The following is a 12,029-nucleotide window of genomic DNA, read 5'->3' on the forward strand; positions in this document are numbered from 1 at the left end:
TCAAAGGCCCTGTGCGATCTATCAACGGAATTCAATAATGGAACGTTCGTCAAGTTCAGCGATATGATGGGTAAAACTTTGCTTGTGGAGGAAACAAAACAAGGTCTGTTTCTAGAGCGGTCGAACTCTCCAATTATAGTCGTGTCAGGCCATTGTAAGGCCGTGTCTAGGGTGAAATTTTGCGCAAAGATTTTGGTCGAGAGGCTGGTGACGGTTGAGGCCGGGAGGTGTGCAAAATCAAGCGCTTGATTCCTAAATAAGGCAGCTAGCAGGATTCGGTGAAAATTCAGGCAAGGTGTAATAAGTACCCATGACATAGTAGAAGGAGGCGATTAGACCTCAAGCTATATTAAAGTCATGATTAGGAGGATACTTAGCTACATAGTGGCTTTTCCGGGGCTCATAACCTGTTGGAATGTGCATGTTGTGTTGATTGAAGGAGCAAAACTAGTGCTAACTAGCGGACGCTACCGACGAGAACTTGAGAAGACATTGTCAGAAGTTTGAGGTGTGCAAGAAAGGGTGCGGTCAGAAGAGATGATTGAATTGCGCTGCTTTCTATCTAAGGGACCGACGAAGGTCGGTTTCTTATACCTATGTTCAATCTGCCGATATCATAGGCAGCAGTCTGCTGCCTGCCGCTAGTTGTGGTGTAGCGTTCACTAGCATCGTGAACTCGTTCACGAGGATCATGATCCTTGTCTAATTCCAACACATCTCCTCATTGGTTAAGATCCTGTGGGGCCCTGGCCAATGACCAAGTGAGGGCATTCAGAAGGGTTGTGCCTTCCAAATTGAACAAATCCGTGGTTCCCACCACCTCCCATCTCCTTCCCACCAGGAACGAAGCTCTTGCCATACTTTCGACCAAGTCCTCGAGCCCATGTCTCCAGTCGATAAAGCAAACGATCTCTCCATGCTTTCCATCAAGGATTTGTCTTCCGAACCAGATAATCCGATGCCCGTACTCTTTGCGTCCATTCACTATGAGATAGTCAGTCACGTCTTTAACAGTCACCAAGGAAAACATGGTAGAAGGCGCGAGCAGTAGAGGTTAGAAACTGACCTCCAACTTCCATCGTAAACCTTGCGTGAATCGGAAGAGCCGAATTGTGCTTCATTCAGCGCTGTTTCAATCACATACGCTGTGATGCTTGTTCCGCTCGAGATAATCGGCTTGTGGGGATCCACACCTTTCGTTTTGAATAGTTTCACAAGTTGATCAGATGGCAAGAATGCTTTCGTTTTCGCATCCAGCACTAAGTCGTATGGAATATTTATCGAGCCGGGCATGTGTCCTGACGGTGAGTCTGGTCGTGGTCCCGGATACTTTCCGCTGAAGTCGTCGCTGGATCGCGAGTCCAGAACCTGTATGCCCTCTCTACCCTCCTTGTTATGGTCCATGACTGCTTCGCGAACTTCCTCATAGCTAGCAATTTTCCCTCATCTATCTGAGGAACAGGGTAGATACAAGTCATGCGACTCTTGAGGCTAGGTGACTCCCCTTGTTCTGTCGGAAGGCCCTGTTCCACCCACAGTCGGAAATTATTGAGGATATGCACCTTCGGGTGGCCAAAAACCTTCAACATCCACCCTACCCTTGGTGCCGAGAAGATACCTAGTTCGCTTGTATCGTACACTACCAGAATGTCCTCTCTGCGAATGCCCAATCCGCTCATAGAGGCGGCGAAGCCCAGGGCGCTGGGTAGCAGGTGAGGAAAGGGCGATTGTGTGTCAATAACCTTGTCGAGGTCGAAAAAGCGAGCTTCCGGGATTCGTTTCTGGTGGAAGGTCTGGATACCGGTGGGACTTTCGTGGTCATTGGCTGGAAACCAGGAGGCGCACAAGGGAATAACCCGTGGCTCAGGTGAGACGGTGGATGGTGGATTCGTCTTAATGGCTTTGTGCAGGTCCTTCGGACTCGTGAGGTAGGAGGATATCGAGCGACAGGTTGATGGCAGCTTGAGTCTGCTGTGACAACTGAGAGATGGTATGAACGTGTGAGAGCTGTATCTAGGCAAACAGCCGGTCAGGATATGGAAGCCTGACAGTATAGCCATAGTATACTGGATCAGTTGTCGTAGTCTAAAAGTCGTACACAAAGTGGCAGTCGATCCTGGGGCGTCGGAGCTGAAGCTGTAGTTTCCGCAGTGGCCAGGCAGCAAGTGTGTAAAGCATTTTAAAGTGACCGTACTACGAAAGTCGACGACGTTAAGGATACTGTAATACTAGCGCAAGAGTGACGTGTTGCGATATCTGAAGGTCAGATTCTCCCGAAACCCATATCCAACCATATTTGATTCAAACAGGGGGTGGATAATGAGGGGTTTGACTCTCTCAAAGCATTTGATGATCGTCATTTTAAGCGAGCAGCTACTTCAAAGGCCGACATAGTCTCTTTACTCTGCCTATTGTGATAATGAAATTCAAGCTCAGCATAGCTTTACATTGTAAAGGGCTCGATCAACTGCTCCACTTCCATCAGGTTGAGCCTGGATCAGGACAATAGCCCAACGCGCCCAAGGCTACTTTAGTGGGCTGTTCAAAGGTCCTAGCAATCGATTCACAAGGATTGGCTAAGTTTCTGACTCATTCTTCTCCTCGACATCCTCCGTGCGACGATCGAGTTTTTGCGGCTGATCGATGTCAGAAGAGTTGGGCTCTCTTGAAATGACCCGAAGCGTTGCAGATCGAGACAAGTCGCGACGCGTCATGGCGCGTCATCCCATGAGTGCCCATAAACCTCCAAGCCGTTCACGACGAGGGGTGCAGACCAATCAGTGGCCTCATTAGAGGCGATACCTTCTCCTCGCCGAGCTTCCACCCAAGGAGTAGGTAGAGCTCTCATAAGACCTTAACAGTTACGCTCCCCAAGACCCCCTACAGCAGACGCTAACTGTTAAAGGTATAACACTGGGGCGGGGTACGGTTACCGTCACGATGACAGGGGTGATGTGGGGCGAGGTACGGAATGGAGGTTTATCTCCTTGACTGCGCGGGGGCTACCACCGCGTACCAGACAGGGGCCTGATCCAATAAAAATGCCGCAAATGAAAGGTACTTCTTTTCCCACCCATTTTCTATGGTGATATAAGTCAAAGCAATACGCCAAGTTACATAAAGCAACGTCACACAGCCCGCAACCGTACCTCGATTTTGGCGCCTCCTTCCTGCCCCTATTCCCGTTGATCTCGGCCAAGGCACGCTCTTGTGCCTGTGATCTCGCAACACCACAGCGATGGCCTAGGCAGGCGTGGCAGCGGCTATTCTTGGTGCGCCCTCTGTAGATAAGCTGATGGTCCGGATGACTGAGGTTATCGTGACCTGATCTATATAGCTTCCTTCCTTTGTAACCCGGGCTGAAAGCTGCGATGAGGGCATCAACAATACAGCTTCTCCACGCCGCTTGTGACTTATATCTCTTCCAACTTGGGTTCCCGTGAAGCTGAAGAAGATAGCTGTTGACGAGAGCTATTTCGAGGAGGAAAGTCCAAGCTAGAGCCTGCCAAGGGCCCCGACGAATGCGGTGATTATAACCTAGTGATGCCCTCAGTTGGTCTCCTCGGTCCACATGATTCATTTCGTCGTTGTAGATAGCGGCCACTAAAGGGATACAAAAGTCCTTCACGGCTTCGTCACCAAAAAAAACGCTGTATCGGGCGTGCACGAGCTTCTATTGTGTTGGGCCGTTTCCTCTTGCGCTTGACGAGCTCGTCTCCCTTGAACACGGAAGTCAGGAAGAGCACGAGGGCGTTATCCTTCCACGCGATTTGATTCACCTGCCACGCCAAGAGACAAATTAGTAAGGGAATTACACGTAAATATGTCTTTCTTCCTTGCCTTGTGATCGACTGTTGGGGCCTTTCGTACCTCCCCAAATCGAAGAAGGTTCCGGCCGGCAGTGTCATCGACTTTGAGCTGCACAAAGGGCTTGTAAATACCACAGTTGCGGCGGGCTGTGCCTGTGGCCCCGTGGCCTAGCCTTCGTAGATGTGTGAAGAGATTCGCGGAGGAAAATAGGTTATCGATGAAGACGTGATATCTGGCGTTTGGTAGCTTATTAACTAGAGCAATAACCACGCTCTGAGTCGGGTTGAGAGGCGTATATAGATCCCTTCGTCTCTGAGTGCGTAGTTGACGAGAAAACTGACTCTTCTTCCTTGGCTGCCGGCGCGGCTTCTTAGGGAGACCAACTGGTCCGTATCTCTTCTTCGGCTGGTGCCAAATCCACCGTAAAAAGAAGCCATTTTGAGCCACAACCCAGGTCTTAAAGCCGAGGGGCGTGGGTTTATTTGGGACCTTTGTTGTCTCGTATGACCTCCCTGTGAAGCGGGTCATACACTCATCCACAGCGATATTCGTGCCCGGGCTCCATAGCTTAAGAGACACACGTTGTAGGTGCTCAGACCAGTCATCCACGGCTCTGAATACCTTCGGAAGGTGTGTATCAGTGAGGTTGAACGGGTTGAAGACTCGTATGTGCCGTTGAAGAAGCTGGAACCTGTCGTACGTCATATACCGAAGAATCGAGTGGTCAGGGCCTTGATGCCCCAGATAAGAAGTCTCCCAATGGGTGTGGAGCGTTGGTTCCTTATGAATTCCTATGTAAATCAGGATAGCAAGCCATACGTATACCTCGGCAACGGAGGTCTCATACCAGCCTCTGAGTCGGGCTGCCGGGCGTAACTGACGGTTTTGGAGCAAGCTTGCAACCCAGCTATTGGTATGTTGGACCCACCTTTCAAATAAGGAATAAGGTAGGAAAAGCTGGAAGAGCTGTAGGGGCGTATGGGGCAGTGGCTTGACCTCGAAGTCGCGTGAGGGCATCTCCATAGGAAGGAAGTAGGCCCCGCACCTTGTGGCCGGGTTGAAGACCGGTCGGCACGTGATATCATTAGGCTGCTCGCGGCGGCTATTTTCCTCTGTGATATAGCTACTTGGGTCAGAGGTGTTGAGTGCCTCGCCGGGAATTGATTGGGAAGTCATAGGTCTCTTTAAAATAATTTCTATGGTGTTTTGGCTGTAATTGCTTTCAGAGAGACCTTTCCGTACCCCGCTTGTACTCCCTTCATTACGTGATAAAAGTGGGTCCGGTACGCGTTGGGAGCCTTGCCGCAGTCAAGGAGATCGCAATGATTTGTGTCACACCACAGTATCATGCCGAGGTGTCGTAGACGTGACTATGACGTGATGGGGGAAAAGATTGAGAGAGGGCGGAGGAAGAACGCCATTTATTACCAAAACATAGGCTTTATCCTTACCCACCCCCAACTTCCTCGGAGCCCTCCGCTTCGATGTGGCCAATCAGCGCCACCACCAGCAGAGACGCCTCTGAGTCGCATTGCGTTATGTCTTCCACCCTCGACCTGCTAGTAGCCCAACAACGCAACAACGCAACAACGCGACAACGCGACAACGCGGACTCGCAAGTAGGGATAATATGCAGTATAGAAAGTCGACTCTGGTATTCAAAGATTCCCCCAGTTATGTTCCCGTCATTTCTTTCCTCTTTGTTGAGTTTCCACTCTGCATCCAGGGTTGCCATCGAGATCTTCACCTGCCAGGCCAAGCAATTCGTCTATCTAATCACCATGTTTTGCTTGTCACCAAACTTAGCAGGCAAATGAATGGATTCTGATATGCAAGCCGCAGGGAATGTTGATGGGCCTAAAGAGACAGCGCATCGCTACCACCCTGCGAAACCGCAGTCTAGACCTGCCCCGTCTGTGGCGAAATACTGTGTGGGTTTATTGGGATGTGAATAAAAACAGTGCGCTGAGGACCTGGATGACATTCAGCTCCCGCAACCCTGCAGATAGCCTTTCCTGATATTTCGATAAGAGCGGGGAGACTTGCTCAACAACAAATTCACTCTTGAAAAGCCTCACAAAGCCTCGTTCTTACTACTTTCTTTCTTGACAGGTAGATGGGTACGTCATGTTGGGATTCAACCTGAACGGTACGAATACTTACAGGTCTTGGACAGATATTCAACCTGGTCCCTCCTCTTGGTCAGGCAGTCTGACGGCGCTCAACGACTACGATCTACAAGATACGGCTGAAAAATGGGTTGGATTTCTATGGCCCCGCCTTGCCCGATTACTTCCAGTGGGAGACGTTGGAGCCGGCGAATTGGTCAACCTTCCCAGGACTTTTGCAGCATCAAGGCAATCTAGCTACGTCCTGGGGCCAACACAGCTTCCAGCCCAACGAAATCCTAGCCAGCCCCCGACTGGGAGGCGAGAAGTCATCCTGACGCACATATTTCAATAGCCGGGGCTCACACCTCATCTCAAGATATTGACCAAGCGACCTTCAACTGGTCATCTCCACCCCCATCTCACACACCCCAAAGACCTCAAGCTCCGGCCAGGAAGACCGTACGAAAACGAAAGACGAGTTCTGGTGAGCCTCTGGCTACTAAACGACTTCAAATCAATCTTAAGCCCGCCCTAGGCACTAAAGTTGATACTCAAGGAGGGGCAATCCATGCTGAGAAGGGTGACGTCAGAGGTCGTCATGGACAAAATAGAGCCCATAAACGAGTACAGGAGAGAAATCGCATTGCAGCCAGTAAACATCGCTATCGGAGGCGCGAAGAAATGGAGAAAATCTATTCGAATGAACAGGACTTGGAGAAAATCAACTTTGAACTAACGAGTTGCCTTAAAGACCTCGTTGCCGAGGCCCAACAGCTGAAGATGGAACTTTTGCAACACTCGACCTGCGAATGCACCTTGATCCACCAGTACATCCAGAACGAGGCACAACGCTATGTCAAAGGGATAGAAAAGAATTCATGTCTCAGCGATGCGGAATTCGCTCCGAAGTATGAAACATCCCTCACCCCCAACCTGACAGTCTCTCTTCCCAATCAATTTTAGATAGGTAGAAGAATCTCCTTTTAATATTCAATGGGGCTTTTAGTGCGAAGACCTGAAGACGAAAAATATGAAGACGTACGATCATAAGTACTAGCGGCTAACGGCCCTCGGGATACGATAGCGAGGAATAGCTAGTTGTATATATAGGACATAGGACATATAGGACATGCGAATCGGGCTCCCCCCAGTGCTTGAGTCCGTGGGGTCTCGGTGGAATTCACGCAGGCAGTCGACGGAGGCATTTTATTTTGTCAAAATTCAACCACAGCCATTCATGTAGCGAGATGTATATGAGAAGATAGAGAAGAAAGAAAGTAATTGATCGATATCAGTAAAATTATATTTTCCTTACCCTTGGCTAAGAAACACGAACTAGAAAACATCCAACCCGTTTACCGCCAACCGATTTCCATGTGCAAGCTGAAGTGGCTGGTAATCTTCGAGCAGGCTTTCTAACGATACGCCATACGCCATACGGACCTATATGGTTTATGGTGTATGGTTTATTCTCGTATGGCGAACTAAACCATATATTGCCAATACGGCAAATGACGTCAAAGGCCCATATCTTCCTCTAGAGCGCTGGTGCTTCCCTCCTTTTCTATGTACTCGTATTGTTCGACCTCCTCTACTTGTAGCCCTGCCGTTATGCCGCTGCGAATCCAGCTCTTTAAACACTCCCCCTTTTCAATTGTCGATGCTCCAAGGAGCATTCGGTCCCATGAAATTGTACGCCGTGCTCCAGAGAATGTACGCTCGGGGTCAGCAGACATGGCGGGTATTGAGAGAATGTCTATTGCCATCTTTGATAATCGAGGAAAGCGCTCCTTCTGTTCATCGCGGAGCCACCAGGCAAGGGGGGAGCAGTCGATTGGAATGGGTGACTGGGAGGTGTAGGTTTCGTATTCGTCAACGTCGGGCTCTGTGCCTATGACATCAAGCTCCTGTGCAAGCAGATCATACTCATCCAGTTCCAGTACCGGAATAAGGGAAGGAGTAGTATAAACGGTTGGCAGGTTCTTGTATTCGTCTTCCCATAACTTCTTCACTCCTGTAAAGGTCTTCTTATGCCATGACTTTGGCCAATTTTTCTGTATATGAGCCTTTCCTCGGGATGGATGGAGAATAAGCGCTGCACCGTATGCCGGGCTCTCATCGGAGAGCTGGTAGTATTTGTCGAAGACATGCCAGCTCGTCAGCACTGGACCGAGTAGCTGTTGGTTCATCTTGTATTTGTTGAAAGCTTGCTGGTAGTGCTTGTGGAGGACGTCCATCGTAAATAACGTACGGTCAAGCGTTGAACGATAGCCCTCAGTAAGGAGAGTTATCTTCCAAAACGGCTGTAGGAAGTTCCGTGTCTCGCGGAGGTTTTGCCAGTCCCTGTGGTGCTAAGTAGTCGTCCACAAGAGCGTCGTAGTACTTGCCCTGATACCACTTGATATGCTCTTCCTTATCAAGAGCGGTATCCAACAGGAGAAACCATGAGTTCCAACGTGTATCGTTGTCGAGCCCGAGGACTTTGCCGGCACGCCTCCGAAAGAGGCTGTACCTGTAATCGTTCGCTCTAATATGGATAGCAGTATTATGCAACTTGCCGAGCGGACCGAGTTGACTCCAGCGGCGCTCCTTTCGCTTCTTCCAACCCTGCATCATGTCCATGTTGAATGAAGCTTGGTCCATCTCTTCAATCTGCCTGCAGGCCTCAAGCACAGCCTCTTTGCTATCCATGAAGAGAAAGGCTTGGACGCAAAGGTTGACAACGTGGCCATGGCAACGAATTCGTCGGTGTTTTGCATTCCAGGCGATGCCTCGTCCCTCAAGGAAGTGGCTCAATAGACGACAGAGCGCGTCATTGGAACCGTGGTTATCTCCTGTATTATAGCCCAGCTGGCGTAAGATGCCGTACTCCTCAAGAACTGGCTGAAGGAGCTTCCATTGCTCAGCTCCGCTGTGGCTTCCAGGGCCGTCTATGCCAGGAAGTTCAGGTAAGGCCAGCAGTGCTTGGCAGGGATTTTTCGTGCCTTCCTGCATAAATTGCACACATATTCCAAGGAAGGCTTTATGGTTTGGTGCGCTCCATACGTCAGCGGAGAGGTGAAGCTTGGCAGGTGATGATTGCAGCTTTTTTCGAAGAATATCTTTGTGGATCGCGTATGAGTTTGAGCAGAGTTTTTGGACATGGCCGTGGGAGGTATTGATAAGCTCTTCTGCCGTATAGTTTGCTGCCATAAGCAGAGCGTGCAACTCTGGCCATGTGTTGCAATTGTATGGAAGATTGCGGACAGTAACCAGCTGGACTAAGGCTTCCATTGCAGCCTTTGGATTCAGTGCGTTCCGAAGCACTTGCTCCTCTTTTTCTTGAAGCTTAGCAACCTCAATCTCGCCAGCTTTGTTGAAAGCCTCTTTAATGAGGCTGGTCCGCGCTTTCTTGGTTGAATTTGGCTCTGAGCCAGCGGCTTCAACTGAGTGTATCTTAAGTAGGTGGTTGCGGAATGTGGTAGACACGTATGTGGAGTATGGTGGGTTGCTGCAGTATTTGCAGTAGAATACTAAGTCTTGTTTTGGCCCAGCGCGCTCGGGCTCGGATCCTTGAGGTTTTCGAGTGTGTTGCCACGTGGCATCCGCCGTAGTGATACGTTTGCGCTTTGGAGTTGTTGAGGCGGAAGATTCAACGGAGGGTAAGCTCCGCCCATCAGGTACTTCAGAAGCGGTCTCGACTGTTGCGGCTATTGAGGGCTCGCGGTCACTAGGCGTGCTGATGAGGAAGGAGTCCATCGCAAGCAATCAACGGCATAACCGCGTGGATTGAGATGGGTAGCTGGCAAATGGCAGGGCAGAAGGTCCCTCAGTGAATCGGGTAACGAATGACTCTTGATTTCTATCTAAAGGAGCGGAATCGTATGAGACTATATGCTCTGGAATACTGCTGCTGCCTGCAAGGCAGCAGCTGTTGCATACTAGGCAGGGTCGTACTGCCTGTTTGCTATAAGTGAGCGACTGGATCTTGACATGAAGTCTGACAATGTGACTCTGAGCGACGTTGATAGTTGCCCAGGGTCGGAGCGACGGAGACATTGAACAGCAGTCCAAGTTGCCCAGACCTAGCTTAAGCAACTGACTTGCCATTCAAGTATCCTCTCTACCTAATGGATCTATCGGGAAGAGAGGCCTTTCAGGACTAGGAGGGTGGTCAAGTGTCGTGGCGCCGCCGATTTCCTTACGTGACCATTTTTTTACCTCGGACCAACTTCATCCCGCGTATGGCCATATATGGTCATACGCCTTAGGCCGTATGGTATAGGTGTATGGGCAATATATGGGCAATATATGGGCAATATATGGTTTAACTAAACCATACGCGTATGGTTAGAAAGCCTGATTCATCCTTCTGCAGGAACCATGGACGACTTTCACAGACACCTGCTTTCTCACCAAAACCCACCCGGCATACGACACATTCACACCTGTCGAGACATGGGATGGCAACGACACTCGGCCTAGAGTCATGACATATGTCCGACGAGACCCGAGGCTTCTAGCGGACCAGATTCGACCCTTTCAGACTCGAGATACTCTTTGGCTTACAATCAACGGCATGACGGTAGTCAACTTCTATCGTCAGAATGACGAGAGCGATGCCCTGAATATACTGCTACGATGGCCTGTTCCGGAACGCTGCCTCGTCGCCGGTGACTTTAACGCCAGACACCATGCTTGGCAGACGGGACATACCACCAACCGGGGACAAGACATTGTGGACTGGTCGTCAGAAAATGACCTTCACCTACTGAACACTCCAGGTATACCGACAAATCCGCACGGAAACACCATTGACCTTGCCTTTACAAACATACCCCTCGCCGAGGCCGTTGTCGAAGATCACCTCGCGACAAGCTCTGACCACTTCACACTCAGCCTAACCCTCCCTGACGCAAGACCAGCCCCGATGCAACCAGGTCGGATACGTGTGACAACAGACGACGAGCTCAAACGATTCGTCAGAATCATAGAGCTCGGGGTCGCTGGACTTCCCACAGCTGGCTCCACCCCATCGGAGCTTGACGAGCTCGCCTCGGCGCTCGTGCGCCTCCTAGAATCAGCAGCGAAGGCAGCCGGCCGACCTACACGGAAGGGGGCACGTACTGCTCCCTGGTGGACGGAAGAGTGTGCCGGCACCGCTGCGGCATTTCGTGCAATCAGACGACTCTACCCTCTCGGCTTCAATCAGGAGGTCCAAATCGCCAAAAGGGACTTCCATCGCGTAGTCCGTCGGGCTAAAAGTGTTGGAGATCACAAGTGTGAGGCGACCAAGTCGGTGGCAAGGTGTGGAAGAAGGAGGAACATTCTACAAGAAATCGTGCCTGTACATAAATAGTGGTTCCCCTACTTCACTTTGAGATAGAATTAAGCAATTAGCATCTTCTCATTTCAACAGATTTCTGAGTGGCAAGACAAACCCAACAGCCAGTACCCTCAAGGAGGAACATACAGGGAAGCATCCTGGCGCACAGTAATGTGCGACATGTACAAGGGCCAGGGTTCTTACAGAAGGCTTACCCCAAGTGACTACTCCGAGAAAATAGTAAATAATGAGCTGGAGAAATTGCCGCACGAAGTCCTTCTCGGCGCCAGGAATAAGAAGGGGTTTTCCACGAATACAGGCATGATTGGGCTTGGAAACCGAGACATACGAGTCGGAGATTGCATTTGTATTCTAGGAGGAGGTAACATGCCATTCATACTGCGCCAGGTTGAGGGACATGGAGGCGACATTGCTTATCAGTACATCGGACAGGCCTACGTCCACGGAATCATGGATGGAGAGATTATGGAAGAGGGCCGAGACTTGGAGTGGATAAGCCTCGTTTGAGAAAGACCTGATTGCAGATAGATCTGGAGTACTGTACATGAGTCAAGTCGAAGGATTCTCCTACTCATCTAGCCTGCTGCGATCCACCTATGCAATCCAGTTCCAGATCTTCTACCAAATGTTATTGGGCTTGTCATCCTCCCAAATCTCGTCTAGAGCATCAATCCCCGCCTTTCCGGTGAAAAGATGCCGCTCTTGGGGTGGCAGCCATTGGGTACGACGGACAACCTTCCACCCGATAAAGAATACACTTTTTAGTGAGACTCTGAAACCAG

General features: G+C 50.2%; 5 protein-coding genes across 5 annotated transcripts; 1 reads left to right on the forward strand and 4 right to left on the reverse strand.

Annotated features, from left to right (window-relative positions):
- Positions 1 to 728: 728 nt before the first annotated feature.
- Positions 729 to 2,178, reverse strand: MRS44_018881 (uncharacterized protein; the record flags this gene model as incomplete). The annotated part of the gene is made up of 5 exons (XM_065615385.1): positions 729 to 887; positions 969 to 984; positions 1,067 to 1,429; positions 1,537 to 1,980; positions 2,099 to 2,178. 5 exons carry the CDS (start codon positions 2,176 to 2,178, stop codon positions 729 to 731), a joined length of 1,062 nt encoding a protein of 353 aa, XP_065471457.1.
- A 1,457-nt stretch (positions 2,179 to 3,635) lies between these two features.
- On the reverse strand, positions 3,636 to 5,342 carry MRS44_018882 (uncharacterized protein; the record flags this gene model as incomplete). Its single annotated transcript, XM_065615386.1, has 5 exons — positions 3,636 to 3,779; positions 3,871 to 4,601; positions 4,658 to 4,686; positions 4,739 to 4,992; positions 5,262 to 5,342. The coding sequence occupies 5 exons, from the start codon at positions 5,340 to 5,342 to the stop codon at positions 3,636 to 3,638; spliced, it is 1,239 nt and encodes a 412-aa protein (XP_065471458.1).
- Positions 5,343 to 7,438: 2,096 nt separating this feature from the next.
- On the reverse strand, positions 7,439 to 8,158 carry MRS44_018883 (uncharacterized protein; the record flags this gene model as incomplete). Its single annotated transcript, XM_065615387.1, has 1 exon — positions 7,439 to 8,158. One exon carries the CDS (start codon positions 8,156 to 8,158, stop codon positions 7,439 to 7,441), a length of 720 nt encoding a protein of 239 aa, XP_065471459.1.
- Positions 8,159 to 8,195: 37 nt separating this feature from the next.
- MRS44_018884 (uncharacterized protein) lies at positions 8,196 to 9,659 on the reverse strand (the record flags this gene model as incomplete). Its single annotated transcript, XM_065615388.1, has 1 exon — positions 8,196 to 9,659. The coding sequence occupies one exon, from the start codon at positions 9,657 to 9,659 to the stop codon at positions 8,196 to 8,198; it is 1,464 nt and encodes a 487-aa protein (XP_065471460.1).
- A 730-nt stretch (positions 9,660 to 10,389) lies between these two features.
- MRS44_018885 (uncharacterized protein) lies at positions 10,390 to 11,754 on the forward strand (the record flags this gene model as incomplete). Its single annotated transcript, XM_065615389.1, has 2 exons — positions 10,390 to 11,148; positions 11,320 to 11,754. 2 exons carry the CDS (start codon positions 10,390 to 10,392, stop codon positions 11,752 to 11,754), a joined length of 1,194 nt encoding a protein of 397 aa, XP_065471461.1.
- Between the last annotated feature and the right edge of the window lie 275 nt (positions 11,755 to 12,029).

The sequence above is a fragment of the Fusarium solani genome (genome assembly GCF_023522795.1).
Source record: "Fusarium solani strain SB1 chromosome Unknown bctg00000017, whole genome shotgun sequence".
Classification (NCBI taxonomy): domain Eukaryota; kingdom Fungi; phylum Ascomycota; class Sordariomycetes; order Hypocreales; family Nectriaceae; genus Fusarium; species Fusarium solani.